The 15,781-nt window shown below is 46.0% G+C and overlaps 1 protein-coding gene across 1 annotated transcript in view; it reads left to right on the top strand.

Moving 5' to 3' along the window:
- The window catches only part of dnah9l (dynein, axonemal, heavy polypeptide 9 like), a 329,459-nt gene that overhangs the window by 203,706 nt on the left and 109,972 nt on the right, over positions 1-15,781 (top strand). The window contains exons 50-51 of the mRNA XM_067988173.1: positions 1,837-1,998; positions 8,532-8,725. Of these exons, the coding sequence (XP_067844274.1) occupies positions 1,837-1,998; positions 8,532-8,725 (356 nt within the window). The remainder of the gene's footprint in view (positions 1-1,836; positions 1,999-8,531; positions 8,726-15,781) is intronic.

The raw sequence follows: 15,781 nt of genomic DNA, 5'->3' as shown, positions 1-15,781 counted from the left end.
AAATGAATGTAAGGCATAGAGAGGGATAAAGAGAGGCATTCTCCAAAAAACAGAAGAAACACAATAAAACAAAGGGAAACAATTACAAATTTAGAATAAAGCAAAAAGACAGTTACAAGTAGATTTTTTTTCTCGGTGAAGAACTAGTTTTGAAGATTAAAATTATAACATGTTATTCCACTTAATTTAAATACTTTATCTCTTTAATTAGATCCCTTATTGATGTATATATTGTAAAGTTAAGCTTTCTTGTGTATAGTCAGAACAGGCACGATCACCCATTCTGTGAAAATGTGTGATGATTTCTTTTAAATTTGCTAGTATTTTTTAAACTACAGCAGAATGCATCACTTTTCTCAGTAATATGTTGTGTAAATAAGTGCTCAGTAAATAGGAAATAAACACGAGAAGGAGTGCAGCTTTAATTTTATTCCTTTGTTCTTTATTCGTTAGAAAGCAGTTAGAAAGGGTGCTTCTGCAGTATGTCATCCTTGTGGCCATTCTTAATGCATGAATCTCGTCAACAAGTATTGTAGGTAACCAAGCAGGTAGCACAGCCAGATCCTGATGTCTGAACACATACAATTTTCCAGCAGGTGTTGCTAAAGTTAATGATTAGGCTCCTTGCCTGATTTTCCCCTCCCAAGCCCAGAGATCCTAAGGCCTTAGTGCCCCTACAGCCACCTTAACTTAGATGGAACTTCTTCATTACCTATTCAAGCAAAGGGAAACTTTTCATATGAAAGTACAGAAATGTTCTGTTTTATGGAAGACTCAGATCTCTTTATAATGTAATAGTGATACTGAATGGAAACACACATTCATGCAGAAAAACTGAGGTAGCATGACTGCACATTGAATGGGATAGGCCTTTGAATTAGGCATTGAATTTTGAGAGTCAGTCCTGTGATGCTGTCTGTTCTAATAAATATTCAGGATTCTTATTTAAATTGAGAGTAACTTTGTTGCCTCATTTATTATTTTCATGTTGTATACATTTTGATTTCATTTTGCATAATAGTTAGCCTGGTGTTAATAAATTATAAGCTTTTCGCCAGATAAGGTATGTAAACACTCACACTCATAAACTGGCGTAGGACCCCAGTGTGCAATTTAAAAGACTCTTGTTTGAAATAGGCGAGTGCACTAGCCACCCTTTGCCACTGTGGGTCCGAAAAGGCGGCAGCCATATTGGAAGCATGAGCTAGGTAGAAAACGATGCATCCCGATTTTCGTCCCACTATCGCCCTTATCCCAATGGACAGAGGCCCTGAAAATCAGCCCCCATAAGTTAGTGACACTGATGTTTTTGCACCTTAGTGGCATAACATCCCTATTCTTATAAAACAATGCATCATCCTATTCACTGGAATCAATGCTGGTATAAATAAAAAGTAGATATCGCACTTTGTCACATGTGGCAACTTCTGTCCCACACTTAGAAAAATATTAAAGAGAAAGGAAGTCAGTTATTTCCTGGTGGTTGCTTCTGACCCTGTACAGGAGCTGAAGACTACAAGTAGCTGCCAATCAACAGAGAAACATCCCCAGAATTAGCCTCCAGTTGATCTCAGGATGTACCTATTTATGGCAAGGAGATTTTATGGCTTTAAAGGGACAGTGCATGTTACACACAGTTCTACTGTAGCAGCAGAATAATATATCTTGCATTACATGGTATAATGTTCCGATCCTTGTAAAATAGAATATCATGTGAATTACTTTGAGCAACACTACAGGAGGTTTGCTAGTAAACATATTATTTTACATACAAAGTACAAGAAATGGTTCTTGTGCTTAGAATACATACCAACATTTTGTTATTTTGGTTTCTAGGGTATCCTTTTTGTAACTCCAGAATGTGTACAGCTGCCTACAGATTTGATTCATTTATGGCTTCATGAATCATCCAGAGTCTATGCTGACAAACTAATGGAAGAAAAAGATATTGAACACTTTTACAAAGTCCTTATTGATACTGCAAAGTGGTACTTTGAGGTACGGTCAAATGCTATGATATTTAATTACAGATTTTTTTTGATTGTTTTAAAAACTATCTCAAAGGTATCTAACAACCATCAACATCAAAGTAGAAACCTATGTTCCCATGGCCGTAACTTGGCTGGTTTTATTAATAAATAAATTATTAACAATAATAAAACAGGACTCCATTTTGCTGGTGTCTTTTGGTTCATAGGCTGTAAGTAGACCCAATGCAAAGCAGCCAGCCTGAGAGTTCCATGTACTTGGTGGTGAAGGGCACAGATTTATTTGTGTAATGTTACATTACTGGGGTTGAGGAGCATAATTTTTGTTATGTACTGGGCAGTTGAGGGGCACACATTTATTTACCTGCACTTGACGACCAGAGGTTTATTCACCTAAGTGGATGGGTAAGTTACACAGATGTATTTATTCTTCATATGCTTGATTTTAAAAAAAATATTTGTGAGCAATACCATGGAAAATGAACCACCTATATAATTAGACATTGCATCTCAAAAGTCTCCATAGAGTGTGGAAAAATGTCTCCCCGCCCCCCCCCCCCCCCCACAAAAGCTTCCATAGAGCAAACCATCCGGTTTGTTTTTTGTCAATGTGGCATTTGACTCAGTCAGTCAAAAATCACTAAAACGTAGACAGATGAACAAATGGAAATTGTCACAAAAATAATCTGTTGAAAAGAATTTCAGTGGCCATATTGCTTTTCTATTCAGCCCATTTTATACATCTAAAATTAAAAATATGACAGAATAAATGAATAAAAACACACAATTTTGCAAAAATGGAAACTTGCCCATATACTCATCTACCCCATCTTTCTAGTAGCTAAGTCAACTACTTCCTGCACAGATGTCCTCCCTCGGGGAACTCGGGTTTAGAACTATAGAAATTTACAGCACAGAAGGAGGCCATTCAGCCCATCATGTTTGTGCCAGTATTTTGCTAGAGCAATCCCATATGAATCATATTGGCTTACTCTCTCCCTATAGGTCTGTCCCTGCCTCTGTTTCTGTCTCAAATATTTATTCACTTTTTCCTTATAAGATGCAATGGGCTCTGCCTCAACTATTGCCTGTGGTATACCATTCCATACTCCAACTCTCTGTGTAAGAAATTCCTCCTATCCTCTCTCCTCACTCTCTTAATGCCCATTTTAAATTGATGACCCCTTTACACTGATTCTTAGCCAGTCTTTTTCTATTCACCCTATTGAAACCCTTCATAATTTTAAGAACCTTTATTAAATTTCTACTTTGTCTTCCTGCTCCAGTGGAAATAGACCCAAAAGCCCTGATTTTAACCTAACTCACCCAGCAGGAATAGGGCAGGTTCGGGTCTGACACTCATTTTACACCCCATCTGATTTTACTCTCCATTAACTTCAATAGCATATTAGGTGAGGGATTCTAAGTGGGTTGGGGAGGGCCAGAAATGACTGCAGGTGGAATTAGCCAGACTTTGAATGAATCAAGGTGGGTCGAGGAGGATCTAAGATAACTCGAGTTGGGCAAACGAAGAGAGCATGTAAAATGGGTCAGGACATCGGAATTCAACAGAGATGGATGTGTTCCGATGACCTGACCTGTTGTGCAGAACAGAGGAGTAGCTTGCTGAGATTGACGTGGACAGTCAGGAGGAACCATGGCATTTGCAGAAGTGACGGGTACCAAAACCAGCTCAATAATTTAAGGCGTCCAAATCGATTTGATTGGTCACTTCCTGCTACTTCCCAGTTTAAAAAAATAAGCAATTTGCTTGCTTAGTTTCTTCTGCTTACTCATTCTTTATTGCTACTTACCAACTGAATTGAACTGCTTTTGATTTGTTCACATTTAGTCAATTGACTATTTAAAAGATAAGACCTTATTTAAGCCAGTCAGACACGAGTCTGAGGTGAGCTGTCCAGAAGTGCAACATTTTTGAAAGGTGTGAACTAACAGCGCTAGAGACAAAACTTTTAAATATATAGATTAATACATGTATATTATATGGTATAATGCTCCTCCTTATACAACAGTGTAACCTCCAACTCACCATGACAATGCCATGGATGATCTGCTATTATTATATAATGGAATGTAGTATTACATGGCATGGTTCAGTGATTGTATATTAAAATATTACTGGGGAGTAACCACACAAAATTTGAAGATGTTGACTGAAACCTGAGTTCTACTTCTTATGACACACTGAGCATTGGCCACCAGCAGCAGTGGTGAGAGGTAACAGTCTGATCCATAGAAATCCATGATCAATACCATGGCAAATCGACTAGTGTTGTTAACATTAAATTGAGAATAATTTATAACTTAATAAATTTTGGACTGATGGCCCCAATATTTAAAGGGAGGCGGGGAGGAAGTGGGGACCGCAGTTGTGGGGTGAATACCCAGAAATCCTATGGACATGGAGGTCTTAGTGAATTTAACGGCAGGACCTCATTATCATTTTTTAATTCCGTTTCCCACTCAGCAGCCGCCCAGATTGACAGGCCGGCTGCCGGGCAGGAAAGCCAGCGGCTGAAGGTTGTTGAGGACGATCGCCGAGCAGAACGGAGGGGTCAGACCAGCAATCGGGAGGGAGGGAAAGATCGCAAGAGAAAATGGGGGGGTCGGACCGGCAATTGGGAGGGGGGGGTGGGGGGGAGATCTCGGGGCGGGGAGTGGGGGTTTGACAGATCGCGGGGCAGAAGGCGGGGGTCGGCACATCGTGAGACAGAAGAGGAGGGTCAGCAGATCATGGGGCAGAAGTGGGGGGGTGGTCAGCAGATCATGAAGCAGAAGGGTGGGGTGGTCAGCAGATCATGGAGCAGGAGGGGGGGTGGTCAGCAGATCATGGAGCAGGAGGGGGGGTGGTCAGCAGATCATGGAGCAGAAGTGGGGGCAGCAGATCATGGAGCAGAAGGGGGGGCAGCAGATCATGGAGCAGAAGGGGGGGCAGCAGATCATGGAGCAGACGGGGGGGTGGTCAGCAGATCATGGGGCAGAAGGGTGGAGTAGTCAGCAGATCATGGAGCAGAAGGGGGGGGTGGTCAGCAGATCATTGGGCAGAAGTGGGGGTGGTCAGCAGATCATGGGGCAGAAGGGGGGGATGGTCAGCAGATCATGGAGCAGGAGGGGTAGTGGTCAGCAGATCATGTAGCACGAGTGGGAGTGGTCAGCAGATCATGGAGCAGGAGTGGGGGTGGTCAGCAGATCATGGAGCAGGAGTGGGGGTGGTCAGCAGATCATGGAGCAGGAGTGGGGGTGGTCAGCAGATCATGGAGCAGGAGTGGGGGTGGTCAGCAGATCATGGAGCAGGAGTGGGGGTGGTCAGCAGATCATGGAGCAGGAGTGGGGGTGGTCAGCAGATCATGGAGCAGGAGGGGGTGTGGTCAGCAGATTGTGGGACACAAGTGGGGTGGGTGGTCAGCAGATCATGGAGCAGAAGGGAGGTGGTCAGCAGATCATGGGGCAGAAGGGGGGGTGTGGACAGCAGATCATGGAGCAAGAGGAGGGTGGTCAGCAGATCATGGAGCAGGTGGAGGGGTGGTCAGCAGATCATGGAGCAGGAGGGGGGTGGTCAGCAGATCGTGGAGCAGGAGGGGGGTTGGTCAGATCATGGGGCAGAAGGGTGGAGTGGTCAGCTGATCATGGAGCAGGAGGTGGGATGGTCAGCAGATCATGGAGCAGGTGGAGGGGTGGTCAGCAGATCATGGGCAGAAGTGGGGGTGGTCAGCAGAACATGGGACACAAGTGGGGTGGGTGGTCAGCAGATCGTGGGGCAGAAGGGGTTCGTGGTCAGCAGATCATGGAGCAGAAGTGGAGGGGTGGTTAGCAGATCATGGGGCAGAAGGGGGGGGGTGGTCAGCAGAACGTGGAACACAAGTGGGGTGGGTGGTCAGCAGATCGTGGGACAGAAGGGTGGTGGTCAGCAGATCATGGGGCAGGAGGTGGGTGGTCAGCATATCATGGAGCAGGAGGGGGGTGGTCTGCAGATCATGGGGCAGGAGGGGGGGTGGTCAGCAGATCATGGAGCAGAAGTAGCGGGGGGTGGTCAGCAGATCGTGGGGCAGAAGTGGGGGTGGTCAGCATATCATGGAGCAGGAGGGGGTGTGGTCAGCAGATTGTGGAGCAGAAGGGGGGGTGGTCAGCAGATCATGGACCAGGAGGGGGTGTGGTCAGCAGATTGTGGGACACAAGTGGGGTGGGTGGTCAGCAGATCATGGAGCAGAAGGGGGATGGTCAGCAGATCATGGGTCAGAAGTGGGGGTGGTCAGTAGATCATGGAGCAGAAGGGTGGAGTGGTCAGCAGATCATGGAGCAAGAGGGGGGTGGTCAGCAGATCGTGGAGCAGAAGGAGGGTGGTCAGCAGATCGTGGAGCAGGAGGGGGGTTGATCAGCAGATCATGGGGCAGAAGGGTGAAGTGGTCAGCAGATCATGGAGCAGGAGGTGGGATGGTCAGCAGATCGTGGGACACAAGTGGAGTGGGTGGTCAGCAGATCATGGGGCAGAAGGGTTTCATGGTCAGCAGATCATGGAGCAGAAGTGGAGGGGTGGTCAGATCATGGGGCAGAAGGGGGGGGGCGTGGTCAGCAGATCATGGGGCAGAAGGGGGGGTGGTCAGCAGAACGTGGGACACAAGTGGAGTGGGTGGTCAGCAGATCATGGGGCAGAAGGGTTTCATGGTCAGCAGATCATGGAGCAGAAGTGGAGGGGTGGTCAGATCATGGGGCAGAAGGGGGGGGCGTGGTCAGCAGATCATGGGGCAGAAGGGGGGGTGGTCAGCAGAACGTGGAACACAAGTGGGGTGGGTGGTCAGCAGATCATGGGACAGAAGGGGGGTGGTCAGCAGATCATGGAGCAGAAGGGTGGGGTGGTAAGATCATGGAGCAGGAGGGGTGGTGGTCAGCAGATCATGGACCGGTAGGGGGGATGGTCAGCAGATCATGGAGCAGGAGGGGGCGTGGTCAGCAGATCAAGGGGCAGGAGGGGGGTGGTCTGCAGATCATGGGGCAGGAGGGGGGTGGTCAGCAGATCATGGAGCAGGAGGGGGGTGGTCAGCAGATCATGGGGCAGAAGGGGGGGTGGTCAGCAGATCATGGGGCAGAAGGGGGGGTGGTCAGCAGATCATGGGGCAGAAGGGGGGGTGGTCAGCAGATCATGGGGCAGGAGGGGGGTGGTCTGCAGATCATGGGGCAGGAGGGGGGTGGTCTGCAGATCATGGGGCAGGAGGGGGGTGGTCTGCAGATCATGGGGCAGGAGGGGGGTGGTCTGCAGATCATGGGGCAGGAGGGGGGTGGTCAGCAGATCATGGAGCAGGAGGGGGGTGGTCAGCAGATCATGGGGCAGAAGGTGGGGTGGTCAGCAGATCATGGGGCAGGAGGGGGGGATGTTCAGATCATGGAGCGGGGGGGGGGAGGAGAGAGAGAGAGAGAGAGAGTCAGCAGATCATGGAGCAGGAGGGGGGTGTGGTCAGCAGATCATGGAGCAGAAGGAGGGTGGTCAGCAGATCATGGGGCAGAAGGGGGGGTGTGGTCAGCAGATCATGGGGCAGATGGGGGGGATGGTCAGCAGATCATGGAGCAGAAGGGTGGAGTGGTCAGCAGATCATGGAGCAGGAGGAGGGTGGTCAGCAGATCGTGGAGCAGGAGGAGGGTGGTCAGCAGATCATGGAGCAGGAGGAGGGTGGTCAGCAGATCATGGAACAGAAGGGTGGAGTGGTCAGCAGATCATGGAGCAGGAGGTGGGATGGTCAGCAGATCATGGAGCAGAAGTGGGGGTGGTCAGCAGAACGTGGGACACAAGTTGGGTGGGTGGTCAGCAGATCGTGGGGCAGAAGGGTGGGGTGGTTAGATCATGGAGCAGGAGGGGTGGTGGTCAGCAGATCATGGAGCAGGAAGGGGGGTGGTCAGCAGATCATGGAGCAGGAGGGGGGTGGTCAGCAGATCATGGAGCAGGAGGGGGGTGGTCAGCAGATCATGGAGCAGGAGGGGAGGTGGTCAGCAGATCATGGGGCACAAGGGTGGAGTGGTCAGCAGATCATGGAGCAGGAGGGGGGATTGGTCAGCAGATCATGGAGCAGAAGGGGGGTGGTCAGCAGATAATGGGGCAGGAGGCTTGGGATCCCAGGTTTGGGATGGGGGGTTGGTCGGCTGATTGGAGCAGTAAGAAGTGGCTGCAATCAGCAGAAGATTTGCTTGAAGGGCTGGGGGGAGCTCTCCTGCTCCTCCTAGCCCACAAGCAGTGTTGGAAAAGCACTTACCTTCTGCAGCTGGTTGCTCCCGTCCCCATTTCGCTGCTGGGTTTCCCAAGCCCTGGGAAACCTGGCTGGCAACTATTAAATTTAAATCAGGCTCCCAACTGCACTGTTGGAGCCTGATTTGAATATTATAATGAAATGTCCCGCCTCTCCCAGATGTGATACAGGCATGCCACACATCCTGCTGCTTTAAAAATGGCGTGTACAAATTCAGAAATGTATCTTCATATGTTTGAACACAATTTTTTGTGAATGCTACTAATTTATGTTATTATTTTCGCTTTAGGTTATTGATGAACATATTTTTACCCAAAAGCCTTTGATTTACTGCCACTTTGCTCAGGGTGTTGGAGAGCCTCGATATTTGCCTGTAACAGATATGAAAAAGCTACATAGAATTCTTACAGATGCTTTGGAGCATTACAATGAACTGCATGCGGTGATGAACCTTGTCCTATTCAAGGAAGCCGTGCAGCACATGTAAGTATTATGCACTAGAGGGTGGATTCTTATCATTTGTGCAATATTACTAAACTACTATTATGGCACAAATTGTATCATGGCAAAAAATAAACATCTCACATCCTACAACTTCTCTGTAGCCCTGCTATAGAGGACCACAGTGAAGCTCCGTTCCCTAGCTACTGACTCCATTCCTCTCCCTGACCACTGTCTGAGGCTGAACCACACCGTTTGCAACCTTGGCATCCTATTTGACCCTGAGGTGAGCTTCCGACCCCAAATCCACTCCATCACCAAGACCTCCGACTTCCACCTCCGTAACATCGCCCGTCTCCGTCCCAGCCTCAGCTCACCTGCTGCTCATCCATGCCTTTGTTACCTCTAGACATCACTATTCCAATGCTGTACTGGTCGGCCTCCCATCTCGCGCCCTCCATACACTTGAACTCATTCAAAACTCTGCTGCCCGTATCTTAACTCGCACCAAGTCCTTTTCATCCATCCATGCCCTACATTAGCTCCTGGTCTGGCAACTCCTCGATTTTTAAAATCCTTTTTTTCAAATCCCTATATGGCCTCACCCCTCCCTATCTCTGTAACCTCCTCCAGCCCCACAACCCCCCGAGATCTCTGCCCTCCTCCAATTCTTGCCTCTTGTGCTCCCTGATTTTAATCGCTCCAGCATTGGCGGCTGTGCCTTCAGCTGCCTCAGCCCTAAGCTTTGGAATTCCCTCCCTAAACCTCTCCTCCTCTCTACCCCTCTCTACTTCTTTAAGATGCTCCTTAAAACCTACCTCTTTAAAAAAGCTTTTGGTCACCTGTCCTAATATCTCCTTATGTGGTTTGTTGTCAAATTTTGTTTGATAATCATTCCAGTGAAATGCCTTGGGAAGTTTTACTATGTTAAAGGCACTATATAAATGCAAGTTTTTGTTGCTGGTAGAAATGGACTTTGGGAAATCAAGTGCAAAAGAAATTCAGTATGCAGACCAGAGATCCACTTTTCTAACCTGCATATGCTGCTTGCAAGGCTCCATGCACCAGACGGAACTTAGCAAAATTTACCCATAATCTCCACATTAATTTTTTGAGACTGGTCCAAAGTGTGGTTGTAGATCATGTAGAATGGCAATCCAGCATTAGAAACCCATTAGCATTTAGAAGAGCACACGAATCGGGGGATATTGGATATTCTTGTTATGCAATGATTTTTTGGACTATATTTTTGCCCCTATGTATTGAGGAGCCAGATTGTGCTGAAATTCTCCTGCACCATGTTTACTGAAACCCATCCAAGTAAGTGGCTTGGCAGTGGAGTTTGTCTGTGCCAGTCAAGCCTAACAATAGAGCGGATAATGGCCCTTAATTTAATGTAATTCCTGATATGATGTCATGATGCCCATTGAAACACGATCCATCTGCTTACTGGTCTATGTTTGATCCCTCCAACTGGTAGACTTCATTCGGTAGGTAGATTTAAGCTTTGTGCAACCAGGTTACCTTTGTTATGGACACTGAATGCTTCAATTTCCTTAAAAACTCATAGCACCACTGCATATGTACAGACACTTACACAACAAGTGACACAGCACCTGCAATTATGAAGAGCTGCTCCTAATTTCCAAAGACACTCAAGTGTCAGTGAGTTCAAATGACGTGTTGCTATTTAACGTGTCTCACGTATGCCAGCAAGATAACTATAATAGAGATATTAGGTTGAGAAAATAAGAAAAATGCAAAAACTCAACAACAACGACTTCTCCAATTAAAGTGCCCTGCTGAAGTGTGCCTGAAGCAGCAACAGAGAAAAGAAATACCCCTGCTAAGAAGCATGCTTTTATATGTCTTGCAAGGGTAGCTCAGAATACATGATCAATGCCCAGTGCCATGATATTGGCAGCAGTATTGGCAATTGTCCCTGTTAGCACCATGGACAAAAACAAACCATATCATAGAATGGATTCTCATTACTAAAAGAGAGTGCAATGTATATAATAATCTACCTTTTTTGAGTCTTATTTACAATTTAAAAACAACCCTTAAGCTAGGTCTTTTACGTAAAGAACACTGTTCTTTCTGTAAATATCTGTTATTTCAGGTTAGTTCCTTTTATTTCAAAACTGAACATAAAATTATATTTCAGACTAAATTATCTTAAGTAGAATATTATTTTCTAATTGGTTAGTTTTGAGTTTCTGAAATTGACAGCTGAACACTGGAAATGCACGCTGCTATGAAATCTTCTGCATAACATTTTCTACCTATCTGACTGTTGAACAGTATTGGTGAAATTCTTGTGCATATTCTGTTTCTGACTGACGAAGTAGAATGAAATAATTGATATTCAGTATTTAAATAATAAGCAAATTGTATTCAGATACTTTATAACTTTATATCTTTTACAAATTACTACTGACCAGTTTACTCGGTTTAATTGATCATAGTCTTCTGGAACAGAAAAAAACCTGTAATCCATTAACTTTGTGCAAAAAGAAAACTCTAAAAGTAGATAAGTTTTCTTGTTTGTTAAAATACTATCACACAAAGAAGAAATATCCGTTGTAGTGAAAAATCTGCCTAAAAATTGGACCAAATAGGGGGTGAAATTGGACCTCGTTGCATCCTGTTTTCTGAGTGGAAAACATGTGCAATGAGGTCCAATTTGGGAGGCCAACCTCCTGTGCGTGAATAGCTTCAGAAACTCATCCAATACCATGTTGGCTCAGACGCTGTAGAGGCATCCCTGGGAGCTGCCTAAAACTGACGTTAGGCCCTTGAATATGCTAATAAGGCGCCTAACGCCTGTTTTAGGATCCAAAGTTTAAAACAGTTTGCCCTGAATGCAGCAAGCATCTGGCCTTGGTTTACGTGTGGCCTAACCGGCAGTCCTTAAAGGGACCACTGGAGCCCACCGCAAAAACGGTATTTAAAAAAAAATACTTACCTGAAGGTCCTCTTGGCTCCACACTAAAACTACGGGCCGCTGCCAGCCACCACTCACCTCCCTCCAGGACTTGCCTTAGGTCCTTGGCTGGCGTCTAGATAGCCAATCTTGCTGCGCACCCCCCCACCCCCACCTTGCGATCGGCGAGCTGTCTCTGGGGCCTCAACTGGTGCCCGCAGCTCGCCAGTACTATATTAATGAGGCCAGCAAACCAATTTGCCGTGGTCTGTGGTCCTCATTAGGCACGTGCAGCGTGCATCATACCCGGATTCAGCCTCAATTCGGGCATGATCCAATTTCTAGGTCTTGATATTTTCTGCCTGTACCATCTTGAGAGCACCTGTAATTTTATATATAGAATAATGTATTTCTTGAGGAGATTATCAGTTGGTAAGATTAATGTATAATCTTTAACCATCATCTAAACTCTCAGATGAAAATACTACTTCAAAATCACAGGTATGGTGGTGTGGTAGTTATGATACTGGACTAGTAACCTGGAGACCTGGACTAACAATCAAGCGAACATGAGTTCAAATCCCACCACGACAGTTTGAAAATTTGAATTGAGTTTTTGAGAAAAAAAATCTGGAAATAAAAAGCAGGTATCAATTAAAAAAAATGTGACCATGATGCTATCAGATTGTCATACAAACCTAACTAATTCACTAATGTCCTTACCTGGTCTGGCCTAAATGTGATTCCAGTCCCACACCAATGTGGTTGACTCTTAACTGTTATATCAAACTGCTACACGCAATGGTTCAAGAGGAATCATATAAAGTTACGGCACAGAAGGAGGCCATTCAGCCCATCATGTCCGTGCCGGCCGAAAAAGAGCTATCCGGCTTAATCCAACTTTCCAGCACTTGGTCCGTAGCCCTGTAGGTTACAGCACTTCAAATGCACATCCAAGTACTTTTTAAATGAGTTGAGGGTTTCTACCTCTACCACCCTTTCAGGCAGTGAGTTCCAGACCTCCACCACCCACTGGGTGAAAAATTTTTGCCTCAGCTCCCCTCTAATCCTTCTACCAATCACTTTAAATCTATGCCCCCTGGTTACTGACCCATCTGCTAAGGATATTAGGTCCTCCTTATCTACTCTATCTGGTCCCTTCATAATTTTATATACCTCAATTAAATCTCCCCTCAACCTCCTTTGTTCCAAAGAAAACAACCCCAACCTATCCAATCTTTTCTCAAAGCTAAAATTCTCCAGCCCTGGCAACATCCTCATAAATCTCTTTGGTACCCTCTCTGGTGCAATCTCATCTTTCCTGTAATATGGTGACCAGAACTGTATGCAGTACTCAACCTGTGGCCAAACCAATGTTTTATATAGTTCTAGCATAACCTCCCTGCTCTTATATTCTATGCCTCGGCTAATAAAAGGGGATTATCCCGTATGTCTTTTTAACCACCTTATCTACCTGTCCTGCTACCTTCAGGGATCTGTGGACAAGCACTCCAAGGCCCCTTTGTTCCTCTACACCTCTCAGTATCCTCCCATTTATTGTGTATTGCCTTGCCTTGTTTGCCCTCCCCAAAAGCATTACCTCACACTTCTCTGGATTGAATTCCATTTGCCACTTTTCTGCCCACCTGACCAGTCCATTGACATCTTCCTGCAGTCCACAGCTTTGCTTCTCACTATCAACCACATGGCCAATTTTTGTATCATCTGCAAACTTTTTGATCAAGCCCCCCACATTCAAGTCCAAATCATTAATATATACCACAAAAAAACAAGGGATTTAGTATTGTTCCTTGCAGGACCCCACTGGAAACAGCCTTCCAGTGGCAAAAACACCTGTCAACCATTACCTTTTGCTTCCTGCCAATGAGCCAATTTTGGATCCAACTACCACTTTCCCTTGGATCCCATGGGCTTTTACTTTTTGACCAGTCTGCCATGTGGGACCCTGTGAAAAGCCTTGCTAAAATCCATGTACATTACATCAAATGCGTTACCCTCATTGCCCCTCCTTGTTACCTGCTCAAAAAATTCAATCAAGTTAGTCAGACATGACCTTCCCTTAACAAATCCATGCTGACTGTCCTTGATTAATCCGTGCCTTTCTAAATGACGATTTATGTTGTCTCTCCGAATCGATTCCAATAATCTGCCCACCACCGAGGTTAGACTGACTGGCCTATAATTACTCAGTCTATCGCTTTCTCCCTTTTTAAACAATGGTACAACATTAGCAGTCCTCCAATCCTCCAACACCACGCCTGTAACCAGGGAGGATTGGAAAATGATGGTCAGAGCCTCTGCTATTTTCTCCCTTGCTTCTCTTAGCAGCCTGGGATACATTTCATCCGGGTCTGGCAATTTATCTACTTTCAAAGATGCTAAACCCCTTAATACTTCCTCACTCACTATGTTTATCCCATCCAATATTTCACACTCCTCCTCCTTAACTACAATGTCTGCATCATCCCCCTCTTTTGTGAAGACAGACGCAAAGTATTAATTAAGAACCATACCCACATCTTCCGCCTCCACACACAGGTTACCTTTTTGGTTTCTAACAGGCCCTACTCTTTCCTTAATTATCCTCTTGTTCTTTATGTATTTATAAAACATTTTGGGGTTTACCTTAATTTTACTTGCCAGTACTTTTTCATGCCTTCTCTTTGCTTTCCTAATTTCCTTTTTAATTTAACCCCTGCACTTTCTATACTCCTCTAGACTTTCTGCAGTATTGAGCTCTTGGGAGGGGAATAATTGGATAGGGCTTGTTTTCGGGCAGGGTTAGCATGATCCGCTATTACCCATCGCCCAATGGCCCCTGCGCAGGCAGGACGAGATTTTCGTCAGGCTTGAGGACTTACCTGCAATCTGTGTTGGAAATCGGTGCTAAATGAGGATGCCATGCAATTTGCACTTTTCACCAGCAGGGGGAGCTCCAATCTCTTAAAGGCAGGCATTCTGTTAGAAACCTCTTAAAGGTAGCTGGTACCCGTTGTTTGCTGAAAATAACAGTCTGCTGTCTGCACAGAGATCAGACATCACACATACATAACACAGATGCAGCTCCTGTCCCTATGTTTACAAACAAATGAGTTATGTTAAAACATTGAATAAAGGTTTCGCACTACTAAATCCCACATCCTCCAATCTGCATGCCAGACCTCACCAATCAGCCGATCTGAGTTGGTACCAGGCCTGCGAGAATGCGTGCACCAAGGATCTCTGCTGATGCACCAGAGGCCTCAGTGCAAGAGGTGACCAGAAGGAGGGACATCCTATATCCGCTGGGGCGGGGGCGGGCGTGTTGCAAGAGACCCTCCAGGCATATAACCAGGAGGCAGTGGGGGGCGAAGTCAATGCCAGGCACGCAGCATCATGAATATAGATGCAGTGCAGGAAGAAGTTCAATGCTTTGACATGAATGGTCAAGGTGAGTGAAGACAACTGTCAAGTGGCGTCTCCTACCAACTACACCATTAGCCGCATCCACTGCTTCACATACTATACCCCCCATCAGTACTCAACCCTCTTACCCTTACACATTACCACTGATGCAAGCCGCCCACCCACAACTCACAGGCCACGCACACTGGCAGCTATTCAACCATGATAGGCACATCACCCAGACACACGTCCTGCTTTCTTGCAGGAGAAGCTGGCACATATCGGGAGACAGCAAGTGGCGGTGGCATTTAGCCCCTCGAGCCTGTTCCGTCATTCAATGAGATCAGGGTGGACCTGTGACCTAACTCCATATACCCGCCTTAACCCCATATCCCATAATACCCTTGGTTCACAGAAATCTATCAATCTCAGATTCAGAATTCTCAATTGAGCTAGCATCAAATGCCGTTTGCAGAACAGCGTTCCAAACTTCTCCCACCCTTTGGTGTTGAAGCATTTCCTAACTTCACTCCTGCATGTCCTGGCTCTAAATGTTAGCTTAGGTCCCTTCGTCCTAGTATTCAAGTATAGGAGACCTCCAAAAACAATTACAAATGTCTCGGCAGCCAGAAGAAATAATCCAGCCACTAACCTGTAAATCCTGCATGGTCCCTTTAAATAGCGCTGGTGGGGGGTCCTCCAGGCACTCTAAGACACGTTCAGATGGTCGGGGTTAAGACTCGGGGTTGAGTTGAGCGTTAAGTCCC

The sequence above is a fragment of the Heptranchias perlo genome, chromosome 7 (assembly GCF_035084215.1).
Source record: "Heptranchias perlo isolate sHepPer1 chromosome 7, sHepPer1.hap1, whole genome shotgun sequence".
NCBI lineage: Eukaryota > Metazoa > Chordata > Chondrichthyes > Hexanchiformes > Hexanchidae > Heptranchias > Heptranchias perlo.
The sequence above is the reverse complement of the archived record's forward strand: the minus strand, read 5'-3'. Positions and strand labels throughout refer to the sequence as shown.